Source organism: Oncorhynchus tshawytscha, linkage group LG33 (genome assembly GCF_018296145.1).
Source record: "Oncorhynchus tshawytscha isolate Ot180627B linkage group LG33, Otsh_v2.0, whole genome shotgun sequence".
Lineage (NCBI taxonomy): Eukaryota > Metazoa > Chordata > Actinopteri > Salmoniformes > Salmonidae > Oncorhynchus > Oncorhynchus tshawytscha.
Window position 1 is genome coordinate 47,644,936 of NC_056461.1, and position 12,725 is coordinate 47,657,660.

The following is a 12,725-nucleotide window of genomic DNA, read 5'->3' on the forward strand; positions in this document are numbered from 1 at the left end:
AGAGACACAACGGTAGGGGGGTAGACGTGACCTTGTAGGGTTCATACGTTCTTCACGGATGTGTCTGTGTGTGTGTGTGTGACTTACGATGGGTTTCCTTTGGATACACACTCCAGCTTCAGGTATTGACCCTCCTGAGGGAACGTCAACGAATTGGTGATCGCCACACGAGGAGCATCTAGAGAGAGAGGGAGGTTAAGAACGTGTGTGTGTGTGTGTGTGTGTGTGTGTGTGTGTGTGTGTGTGTGTGTGTGTTATACTCACAGTGCACCTCCAGTACTTCAGTAGTCTGTTGTGGTGTCTGTAACAGGGCGACATGGTCTACTTTGCAGGTGTACGCTGCCCCATCATCGTCCCTGTCAACTAGCAGCTGTAGAGAACTGGTCACTGTGAAGGTCTTTCCACTGGCATTCACCTCCTTGGCACCTGGTGGGTTAAAACATCAACATGGTCACAGGTTGGAATCCTGGGCCTCAGGAAACCAACACAAGTAACTCTTAGACCAAGAGGAGAGTTTCTCTCTTGGGGTCAAAGGGTGACACTGGTTTTTAAGTCGCAGGCAGAGCTACCTCATCACGATTAGTGTCGAGTCCGTCATAAACAATCATAATTCGGTGATGCCACTTTATTTTTCCGTAAAGCATCAAAGGAGACATTCACTGAGGGATTCATATTCAGTTTTCATGCTTCAGACACAGCCAGATCGCAGCCAGACCTGAGGACGTCGGGACCTTCAACACCGGCCCCTAGGGGCAACAGTGAGTACTACTACCATCCAGTAGGCTTGGGTTTAGCTGTGGTGTTGTGGACTTGGATGATGGTGTAATCCCAAGGTCACGTGTGCAATCTCAGTGGTAGACATTCACATTTATTTTATTTTATTATTATTTTATTATTATATTAATATATTATATTATATTTAATATATTTATATTTTATTATTATATTATATTTTATTTTATTTATTTTATTTTTTAACCCTTACCTTAACATTTAATTTAACCCTTACCTTTACCTTAACCCTGACCTTAACCCTTACCTTAACCCTTACCTTAACCCTTAATTTAACCCTGACCTTAACCCTTAATTTAACCCTGACCTTAACCCTTACCTTAACCCTGACCGTAATCCTTACCTTAACCCTGACCGTAACCCTTGCCTTAACCCTTAATTTAACCCTGACCGTAACCCTGAATTTAACCCTTGACCCTTAACCCTGACCGTAACCCTGACCGTAACCCTGACCTTAACCCTGACCTTAACCCTGACCTTAACCCTGACCTTAACCCTGACCTTAACCCTGACCTTAATCCTTCAGAATGAATACCTAAATGTAAAGTTGTGGTTTGAAGTAACTTTGACAGTTGACGTTTAGAGAAAAGTGCAAAAACATACAATTCAGAAGTGAGACTGTGAGAGCTTGTTGTCAGACAACCACAGACTGAATCTGGCCCAAAGCACTCAGACACAGAAAAACACACAGCATCTCCCTGTTCTCCGTGGTGAAACTCTGAAAACATTCAACTGACAGCTCCCCAAACACACAACATAATGCCATGGGATGTGTGTGTGTGTATATGTGAATCAGGGATGTGTGTGTGTGTGTGTGTGTGTGAATCAGGGAAATGTGTGTGATATTGATTTTCTTTCTGTTGTTCCTAAACAGACTATGGTTGAACAGACATGTCCAAAAGTTGTCTTAGAGTCAGACCGAGAACTTGCTATTTTGTTCTCTCTCTCTGTCTCTCTCTCTTTCAATCTCTCTCTCCTCTCTCTCACCCTTTCTCTCTCTCTTTCTCTCCCTCTGTCTCACTCTTTCTATCTCTCTTTCTCTCTCTCTTTCTATCTATCTCTCTCACTCTCTCTCTCACTCTTTCTATCTCTCTCACTCTCTCTTTCTTTCTCTCTCTCTTTCAATCTCTCTCTCTCCACTCTCTCTTTCCTCTCTCTCACCCTTTCTCTCTCCTCTCTCTCACCCTTTCTCTCCCTCTGTCTCACTCTTTCTATCTCTCTCTCTTTCTCACTCTGTCTCTGTCTCTCTTTCTCCCTGTCTTGCTCTCTCACACTCTCTCTCCTCTCTCTCTCTCTTTCTATCTCTCTCTCTCACTCTTTCTGTCTCTCTCTCTGTCTCTTTCTCTCTCTGTCTCTTTCTCCCTTTCTCAGTCTCTGTCTGTCTCTGTCTCTCTTTCTCCCTGTCTTGCTCTCTCTCTCCCCCCTCTCTCTCTCGCTCTGTCTCTCCTCTCTATCTCTCTGTCACTCTCTCTCTCTGTCTCTCTCTCTCCCCCTCTCTCTCTGTCTCGCTCTCTCTCTGTCTTGCTCTCTCTCTCTTTCTCTCTCTGCAAATCCTCAGTGATGTGTGAATCACACACACACACACACACACACACACACACACACACACACACACACACACACACACACACACACACACACACACACACACACACACACAAGCCCCGCCCCCCCCCTCACAGTTTTAGTAATGAATGTTCTGCCTGAGCAGTGGTACAGATGTAGGATCTTAATTTGATCCCTTCTGTTACAGAAGACGTTTGTAAGTGTATTTGAGCAGTGGTGTACTTGAAGGTAAACGTAACACAGTTAAATGCATTTAAAAATATGACTTCTTTTTGTACTGCGACCGGCGATCACAGTGAATCTTCTTGTAGCTGCTGTTTTGTCCCACTTAGACAATTCTGTACTAGATTTTTTTTCCCCGTACGAAAAATGTGTCAAAAAATGTCCATCAATTATAATTATCATCCCTTTTTCACCTGAATTTTGAGATGAATTTCTTTGGTAATGAAGAGATGGAGTGGAGAAGAGGAGACATGGGGGGGTGGAAGTACATGACACCCCACTGACAGGCCATACTGTACACCATATGCATACCCCTGAGGACAGAGGGATGGGAGGGAGGGAGGGAGAGAGAGAGAGAGGGAGGGAGGGGGAAGGAGGGAGGACTGGGGATTAACTCAGAGTAGAAGTGAAAGAGGGATGGGGTCGACTTGAGGAGAGACAGACAGACACAGAGACAGACACAGAGACAGACACAGAGACAGACACAGAGACAGACACAGAGACAGAGAGACACAGAGACAGACAGACACAGAGACAGACAGACACAGAGACAGACAGACACAGAGAGACACAGAGACAGACAGAGACAGAGAGACAGACAGAGACAGAGAGACAGAGAGACAGAGAGACAGAGAGACAGAGAGACAGAGAGACACAGAGACAGAGAGACAGAGAGACACAGAGACAGAGAGAGAGAGAGACAGAGAGAGAGAGAGACAGAGAGACACAGAGACAGAGAGACACAGAGACAGACACAGAGACAGACACAGAGACGGACACAGACACAGAGACAGACACAGAGACACAGAGACAGACACAGAGACACAGAGACAGACAGACAGACACAGAGACAGAAAGACACAGAGACAGAAAGACACAGAGACAGAGACAGACACAGAGACAGACAGACACAGAGACAGACACAGACACAGAGACACACAGAGACAGACACAGTTCAGGTATAATTGCTCAGAGGAAAGAACCCCCCTCCCCACCAAGCCAGCTCCCAGACCAAGCCCAATCCTGTCCTATGTAAATGAAGATTGTGTCTGCATTACCAATGTGACTCTGTTCCCTATATAGAGCACTATGATCAGAGTCCTATATCTCTGAATATATTGAGCATGCCCACTACCATAACGCCAGCTGGCTCTGAGAGTTAGGATCTGACTTTGTACAAACCTCCCGCTGGTGTCCTAACTTTTGATTGAATGCTCCTCTCTCTCTCTCTCTCTCTCTCTCTCTCTCTCTCTCTCTCTCTCTCTCTCTCATTTCTCCCTTCTCTCCTTCAGCCAATTGTATCCTCTCTCCACTGTCCAGTCATTGCTAACGCAGCAGAGCTGTCAATTACCTGGTCTCCAGGGGGAGGAGGGCTCTGAGCTGAAACAGGAAGTGACTGAGCATGCAGAACAGATGATTTAGAGAAGCAAATGAGCAAGAGAGAGGAGGGAGAGGAGAGGGAAGTGGGGTGAGGAGGGAGAAGAGCGGGAGGTGGGGGAAGCATGGAGGAGAGTGTGAGGAGTGGTGCGGGGAATTGAAGGAGGGATGGAGAACAGGGAGGAGAGAGGAGAGGAAAGAGGAAATGATAGAGAGGAGAGGGGGATGAGGAGAGAGGGAGGTGGGGAAGAGAAGGGAAGGAGGGAGGAGAGAGGGAGAGAGGGAGGTGGGGAAGAGAAGGGAGGGAGGAGAGAGGGAGGTAGGGAAGAGAAGGGAAGGAGGGAGGAGAGAGGGAGAGAAGAGAGAGGGAGGTGGGGGGAATGGAAGGAGGGAGGAGAGGGAGGTGGGGAAGAGAAGGGAAGGAGGGAGGAGAGAGGGAGAGAGGGAGGTGGGGGAATGGAAGGAGGGAGGAGAGAGGGAGAGAGGAGAGGGAGGTGGGGGAATGGAAGGAGGGAGGAGAGGAGAGAGAGAGGGAGAGAGGGAGGTGGGGGGAATGGAAGGAGGGAGGAGAGGAGAGAGGGTTGGGGAAGTAAACAATTCATTCAGTGGAGGGAATGGAAGGAGGGAGGAGAGAGGGAGAGAGGAGAGAGGGAGGTGGGGGAATGGAAGGAGGGAGGAGAGAGGGAGAGAGGAGAGAGGGAGGTGGGGGGAATGGAAGGAGGGAGGAGAGAGGGAGAGAGGAGAGAGGGAGGTGGGGGAATGGAAGGAGGGAGGAGAGGAGAGAGGGAGAGAGGGAGGTGGGGGGAATGGAAGGAGGGAGGAGAGGAGAGAGGGTTGGGGAAGTAAACAATTCATTCAGTATGCACAAATAAATTTAAAAAACGTTCTGCCAGTCATTCTGTCAGACAGTTAGTCGGCCATTCAATCAGCCACTTGCCAGTCGGCCATTCTGCCAGTCATTCAGTCAGTCAGCTAATTAGTCAGCCAGTCAGTCACCGAGCCAGTCTGCCAGTCATTCAGTCAGCTAGTCATCTATTCAGTCAATGTCAGTAAGTCAGTCAGCCAGTCAGTCAGCCAGTCAGTCAGCCAGTCAGTCAGTCAGTAAGTCAGCGGAGCGGAGAGCGGAGCGGAGAGGAGAGGAGGGGAGGGGTGGGGAGGAGGGGAGAGGGGAGGGAAGGAGAGGGGAGGGGAGGAGGGGTGGGGATGAGCGGAGAGGAGGGGAGGGGAGGAGGGGTGGGGATGAGCGGAGAGGAGAGGAGGGGAGGAGGGGTGGGGAGGAGCGGAGAGGAGAGGAGGGGGGAGGGGTGGGGAGGAAGGGAGAGGAGAAGAGGAGAGGAGGAGCGGGGAGGAGCGGAGAGGAGAGGAGCGGAGGGGAGGGGAGGGGGGGAGAGGAGAGGAGGGGAGGAGCGGAGAGGAGAGGAGAGGAGAGGAGGGGAGGGGAGGGGTGGGGAGGAGGGGAGAGGAGCGGAGAGGAGAGGAGTGGAGAGGAGGGAAGAGGAGGAGAGGAGAGGAGGGAAGAGGAGGAGAGGAGAGGAGAGGAGGGAAGAGGAGGTGAGGGAGGGGAGAGGAGCGGAGCGGAGGGGAGGGGAGGGGAGGGGAGGGGAGAGGAGAGGAGGGGAGCGGAGGAGAGGAGAGGAGGGGAGAGGAGAAGAGAGAAGAGAGGAGAGGAGAGGAGAGGAAGAAAGATATGCCAAACAAAAACACAGACAATTAAACTGAAATAAGAAAACAACCCTTCTGTCTTTATGTATGAGACCTCACAGCTCTGTGTGTGTGTGTGGCGTGTGCTTTTCTCCAAGTTAACTTTTCAACCAACCATGCCAGACTATTGAATCCAAACATACTCAATGTAAATATAGAACTACAGTCAATTTGATCTCTGTAAACAAAATTAACTTTTCAGATAAATTGCTTTGTTTATTGATTATTGTTTTATATATATATATACACAGGTAACCAACATTAGCTGTTTATCTTCCAAAGTATAGAAGTTAGAAACAATTTGTCAGCAGAATTAGTTATAAAAAAATGCAGATGTGTTTTGTCTGTGATAATGTGGCGGTACGTTCAATGTACAGAGAGGGTTTGACTATTCTAGAGAGGGTTTGACCATTCTAGAGAGGGTTTGACCATTCTAGAGAGGGTTTATCCATTCTAGAGAGGGTTTGAACATTCTAGAGAGGGGTTGATCATTCTAGAGAGGGTTTATCCATTCTAGAGAGGGTTTGACCATTCTAGAGAGGGTTTGACCATTCTAGAGAGGGTTTGACCATTCTAGAGAGGGTTTGACCATTCTAGAGAGGGTTTGACCATTCTAGAAAGGGTTTGATCATTCTAGAGAGGGTTTGACCATTCTAGAGAGGGTTTGACCATTCTAGAGAGGGTTTGACCATTCTAGAGAGGGTTTGACCATTCTAGAGAGGGTTTGACCATTCTAGAGAGGGTTTGACCATTCTAGAGAGGGTTTGACCATTCTAGAGAGGGTTTGACCATTCTAGAGAGGGTTTGACCATTCTAGAGAGGGTTTGATCCATTCTAGAGAGGGTTTGATCCATTCTAGAGAGGGTTTGATCCATTCTAGAGAGGGTTTGACCATTCTAGAAAGGGTTTGACCATTCTAGAGAGGGTTTGATCCATTCTAGAGAGGGTTTGACCATTCTAGAGAGGGTTTGACCATTCTAGAGAGGGTTTGACCATTCTAGAGAGGGTTTGACCATTCTAGAGAGGGTTTGACCATTCTAGAGAGGGTTTGACCATTCTAGAGAGGGTTTGACCATTCTAGAGAGGGTTTGATCCATTCTAGAGAGGGTTTGATCCATTCTAGAGAGGGTTTATCCATTCTAGAGAGGGTTTATCCATTCTAGAGAGGGTTTGATCCATTCTAGAGAGGGTTTGACCATTCTAGAGAGGGTTTGACCATTCTAGAGAGGGTTTGACCATTCTAGAGAGGGTTTGACCATTCTAGAGAGGGTTTGACCATTCTAGAGAGGGTTTGACCATTCTAGAGAGGGTTTGACCATTCTAGAGAGGGTTTATCCATTCTAGAGAGGGTTTGACCATTCTAGAGAGGGTTTGACCATTCTAGAAAAGACAGCTGACAGATGCTATTACACACATTGATGATGCAGCTGCTGTGAGCCAGTCATCCCTCATAGTTTGATTTCTTCTTTTCCATCCCAAATGGTAGATTATTCCCAAAATATTCCCTATATAGTATACTACCAGACACTCCAAACATCCATCACACCCTCTGACACAAGCTGGCTGGAATAGTCCCGTTTTCACTGGTGATTATAAACATCCTCCCGCCTCCTCTCCTCTCCTCCTCCCGTCCTCTCCCCTCCTCTTCTCCTCCTGTCCCCTCTCCTCCCATCCTCTCCTCCCGTCTCCTCTCCTCTTCTCCTCCTGTCCCCTCCCGTCTCCTCTCCTCTCCTCTCCTCTCCTGTCCTGTCCTCTCTTCTCCTCCTGTCCCCTCCCGTCCCCTCTCCTCTCCTCTCTTCTCCTCCTGTCCCCTCCCGTCTCCTCTCCTCTTCTCCTCCTGTCCCCACCGTCTCTTCTCCTCCTGTCCCCCCCGTCTCTTCTCCTCCTGTCCCCCCTCCTCTCCCCTCTCCTCTCCTCTCCTCTCCTCTCCTCTCCTCTCCTCTCCTCTCCTCTCCTCTCCTCTCCTCTCCTCTCCTCTCCTCTCCTCTCCTCTCCTCTCCTCTCCTCTCCTCTCTCTCCTCTCCTCTCCTATCCTCAGGCTGTGCCAGCAGCTACCAGTCCTAATTAGTTCTGGTTGTTATATAGTATAGTATAAACTGGTATTTCCTTTACAGGAATGAGTCAAGTTCAGGGTTGTACAGTACATGTCCTTCCTGTTTGTCAGTTGCTGTCATTTCTAGACTGTTCTAGTGGAAAAACGCAGCACAAAAATGCGTCCAAATGTTTTTTTTTTCATTTTCGTAATAAAAATGTCACTACGAAGGCTGGTGACCAGCGAAAACAAAACAACAGGCTGGTCAGACCAGCTTCAGAAGCAAGCCAGCAGTGGTATGCAGGGTGGTATGCTGCAATTGTCAAGCTAAACTATTCCACGATGACTGGATGCGCATCGCCAATATTCAACCAAGACTTTGGAATGTTTTCAAATACCCATTCTTGCCTTAGCATTTCTAAGTAGATAACGTAATCTTTCCTAATGCCTTCCTCCACACAACAACCAGCAGTTTGAGAGCTGTGTGTTTTCTCTCTGCCTAACAGATTATGTGTGCAGCTCACGTGTAGTAAATAGTCAACATAAAGAACAAACAGCTTTGGGAATCCATTCATTTTTAATTTTTTTTTGTTGTTGTATCAATTATCTAGGCTAGATTAAAAATAACATTATTATACACAAAAATGCCACTGGCCCAAGTGGGACAGGGAAAATTGACTGGCCTGGAGTGTTTCCAAAACGACCCCTGTCCCACACAGACCTTCCTCTGTATGTAGAGCCCTGACCCACACAGACCCTCCTCTGTTTGTGGAGCCCTGACCCACACAGACCTTCCTCTGTTTGTAGAGCCCTGACCCACACAGACCTTCCTCTGTTTGTGGAGCCCTGACCCACACAGACCTTCCTCTGTTTGTAGAGCCCTGACCCACACAGACCTTCCTCTGTTTGTGGAGCCCTGACCCACACAGATCTTCCTCTGTTTGTAGAGCCCTGACCCACACAGACCTCCCCTGTATGTAGAGCCCTGACCCACACAGACCTTCCTCTGTTTGTGGAGCCCTGACCCACACAGACCTTCCTCTGTTTGTGGAGCCCTGACCCACACAGACCTTCCTCTGTTTGTGGAGCCCTGACCCACACAGACCTTCCTCTGTTTGTAGAGCCCTGACCCACACAGACCTTCCTCTGTTTGTAGAGCCCTGACCAACACAGACCTTCCTCTGTTTGTAGAGCCCTGACCCACACAGACCTTCCTCTGTATGTAGAGCCCTGACCCACACAGACCTTCCTCTGTTTGTGGAGCCCTGACCCACACAGATCTTCCTCTGTTTGTAGAGCCCTGACCCACACAGACCTCCCCCTGTATGTAGAGCCCTGACCCACAGACCCCTCTGTATGTAGACCCTCCTCTGACCTTTCTGGAGCCCTGACCCACACAGACATTCCTCTGTATGTAGAGCCCTGACCCACACAGACCTTCCTCTGTATGTAGAGCCCTGACCCACACAGACCTTCCTCTGTATGTAGAGCCCTGACCCACACAGACCTCCCCCTGTATGTAGAGCCCTGACCCACACAGACCTCCCCCTGTATGTAGAGCCCTGACCCACAAAGACCTTCCTCTGTTTGTGGAGCCCTGACCCACACAGACCTTCCTCTGTATGTAGAGCCCTGACCCACACAGACCTTCCTCTGTTTGTGGAGCCCTGACCCACACAGACCTTCCTCTGTATGTAGAGCCCTGACCCACACAGACCTCGCCCTGTATGTAGAGCCCTGACCCACACAGACCTTCCTCTGTATGTAGAGCCCTGACCCACACAGACCTCCCCTGTATGTAGAGCCCTGACCCACACAGACCTCCCCCTGTATGTAGAGCCCTGACCCACACAGACCTTCCTCTGTTGTGGAGCCCTGACCCACACAGACCTTCCTCTGTTTGTGGAGCCCTGACCCACACAGACCTTCCTCTGTTGTTGAGCCCTGACCCACACAGACCTTCCTCTGTTTGTGGAGCCCTGACCCACACAGACCTTCCTCTGTTTGTACCCACACAGACCTTCCTCTGTAGAGCCCTGACCCACACAGACCTTCCTCTGTTTGTGGAGCCCTGACCCACACAGACCTTCCCTGTTTGTAGAGCCCTGACCCAACACAGACCTTCCTCCTGTTTGTGGAGCCCTGACCCACACAGACCTTCCTCTGTTTGTGGAGCCCTGACCCACACAGACCTTCCTCTGTTTGTGGAGCCCTGACCCACACAGACCTTCCCCTGTATGTAGAGCCCTGACTCACACAGACCTTCCTCTGTATGTAGAGCCCTGACCCACACAGACCTTCCCTCTGTATGTAGAGCCCTGACCCACACAGACCTTCCTCTGTTTGTAGAGCCCTGACCCACACAGACCTTCCTCTGTATGTAGAGCCCTGACCCACACAGACCTCCCCACAGACATTCCTCTGTATGTAGAGCCCTGACCCACACAGACCTTCCTCTGTTTGTGGAGCCCTGACCCACACAGACCTTCCTCTGTATGTAGAGCCCTGACCCACACAGACCTTCCTCTGTATGTGGAGCCCTGACCCACACAGACCTCCCCCTGTATGTGGAGCCCTGACCCACACAGACCTCCCCTGTATGTGGAGCCCTGACCCACACAGACCTCCCTCTGTATGTGGAGCCCTGACCCACACAGACCTCCCCCTGTATGTAGAGCCCTGACCCACACAGACCTCCCCTGTATGTAGAGCCCTGACCCACACAGACCTTCCCCTGTTGTAGAGCCCTGACCCACACAGACCTTCCCCTGTATGTAGAGCCCTGACCCACACAGACCTTCCCCTGTACCCACACAGACCTGTTTGAGCCCTGACCCACACAGACCTTCCCCTGTATGTAGAGCCCTGACCCACACAGACCTCCCCTGTATGTAGAGCCCTGACCCACACAGACCTTCCCCTGTTTGTGGAGCCCTGACCCACACAGACCTTCCCCTGTTTGTGGAGCCCTGACCCACACAGACCTTCCCCTGTATGTAGAGCCCTGACCCACACAGACCTTCCCCCTGTATGTAGAGCCCTGACTCACACAGACCTCCCCCTGTATGTAGAGCCCTGACCACACAGACCTCCCCTGTATGTAGAGCCCTGACTCACACAGACCTTCCCCTGTATGTAGAGCCCTGACCCACACAGACCTCCCCTGTTTGTGGAGCCCTGACCCACACAGACCTCCCCTGTATGTAGAGCCCTGACCCACACAGACCTTCCCCTGTATGTGGAGCCCTGACCCACACAGACCTTCCCCTGTATGTAGAGCCCTGACCCACACAGACCTTCCCCTGTATGTAGAGCCCTGACCCACACAGACCTTCCCCTGTATGTAGAGCCCTGACCCACACAGACCTTCCCCTGTATGTAGAGCCCTGACCCACACAGACCTTCCCTGTATGTAGAGCCCTGACCCACACAGACCTTCCCCTGTATGTAGAGCCCTGACCCACACAGACCTTCCCCTGTATGTAGAGCCCTGACTTTCCCCTGTATGTAGAGCCCTGACCCACACAGACCTTCCCCTGTATGTGGAGCCCTGACCCACACAGACCTTCCCCTGTATGTAGAGCCCTGACTCACACAGACCTTCCCGTGCCATTGTTGCCTCTTCAGAAAGTTGGTTCAGTTTTTAACGTGACTGGGCACATTTGTTTCATCCTTGCGACCAATTAAAAACATTTTTTTTTTTTTTTAAAGTTTGCAAATGTGTGTGTGATTTGTGTGCGTGTGTATTTATAGAGGTTGTCTCAGAGTCTGCACAGCCTGAGAGGAATGTTGAGCTGAGCTGATGACATTACATCTCAAAACCCATCGATCAAGGTGACTCATTCTGCCATTAAATACACACACACACCTTTCCTGCACTCTAAAAACAAAACAAAAAAACGCTGGGGTTAAAAGGAACCCAATTTGGGTAAATATTGGCCAGAACACAGGTTAGGTTATTTTGACCCACCAGTTGGGTTTCTTAAATAATCCTACATGTTGTATTGTTGGGATTACCCAAACACACGGCTCATTTAACCATCGGTTGGGGTTTTATTCACTTTCACGCTGGGTTGACCTACACGCTTCGTAATAAGGGTACGGTTAGGGTACAGTTACACTATTGTTTCTTTTACATTTAAAAAAAATGTAAAAATACACAATGTTTCCTGTCTCTCTGTACCAGTGTATTTATCCCTGTGTTTCCTGTCTCTCTGTAGCAGTGTATTTAACCCTGTGTTTCCTGTCTCTCTGTACCAGTGTATTTATCGATGTGTTTCCTGTCTCTCTGTACCAGTGTATTTATCGATGTGTTTCCTGTCTCTCTGTACCAGTGTATTTATCCCTGTGTTTCCTGTCTCTCTGTACCAGTGTATTTATCCCTGTGTTTCCTGTCTCTCTCTACCAGTGCATTTATCCCTGTGTTTCCTGTCTCTCTCTACCAGTGTATTTAACCCTGTGTTTCCTGTCTCTCTGTACCAGTGTATTTATCCTTGTGTTTCCTGTCTCTCTGTACCAGTATATTTAACCTGTGTTTCCTGTCTCTCTCTACCAGTGTATTTAACCCTGTGTTTCCTGTCTCTCTGTACCAGTGTATTTATCCTTGTGTTTCCTGTCTCTCTGTACCAGTATATTTAACCTGTGTTTCCTGTCTCTCTGTGCCAGTTCGTCTTGTATGTTTTTCAAAGTCAACCAGCGTGTTTTTCCCGTTCTCCTTTTGCTATTCGCCTTCGACTAGTCCTCCCGGTTTTGACCCTTGCCTGTTTCTGGACTCTGTACTTGACTGCCTGACCATTCTGCCTGCCTTGACCTCGAGCCTGTCTGCCACTTTGTACCCGCCTGCCTGACCATTCTGCCTGCCTTGACCATGAGCCTGTCTGCCACTCTGTACCAGCCTGCCTGACCATTCTGCCTGCCTTGACCTCGAGCCTGTCTGCCACTCTGTACCAGCCTGCCTGACCATTCTGCCTGCCTTGACCTCGAGCCTGTCTGCCACTTTGTACCCGCCTGCCTGACCATTCTGCCTGCCTTGACC

The 12,725-nt window shown here is 49.6% G+C and overlaps 1 protein-coding gene across 2 annotated transcripts in view; it reads right to left on the bottom strand.

Moving 5' to 3' along the window:
- LOC121841693 (cell adhesion molecule 2-like) overlaps window positions 1-12,725 on the bottom strand; it is a 685,661-nt gene that overhangs the window by 78,993 nt on the left and 593,943 nt on the right. For both annotated transcript variants that reach the window (XM_042311701.1, XM_042311700.1), the window contains 2 exons: window positions 265-426; window positions 88-178 (listed from right to left, as the gene is read on the bottom strand). In XM_042311701.1, coding sequence (XP_042167635.1) covers window positions 88-178; window positions 265-426 — 253 coding nt within the window. The remainder of the gene's footprint in view (window positions 1-87; window positions 179-264; window positions 427-12,725) is intronic.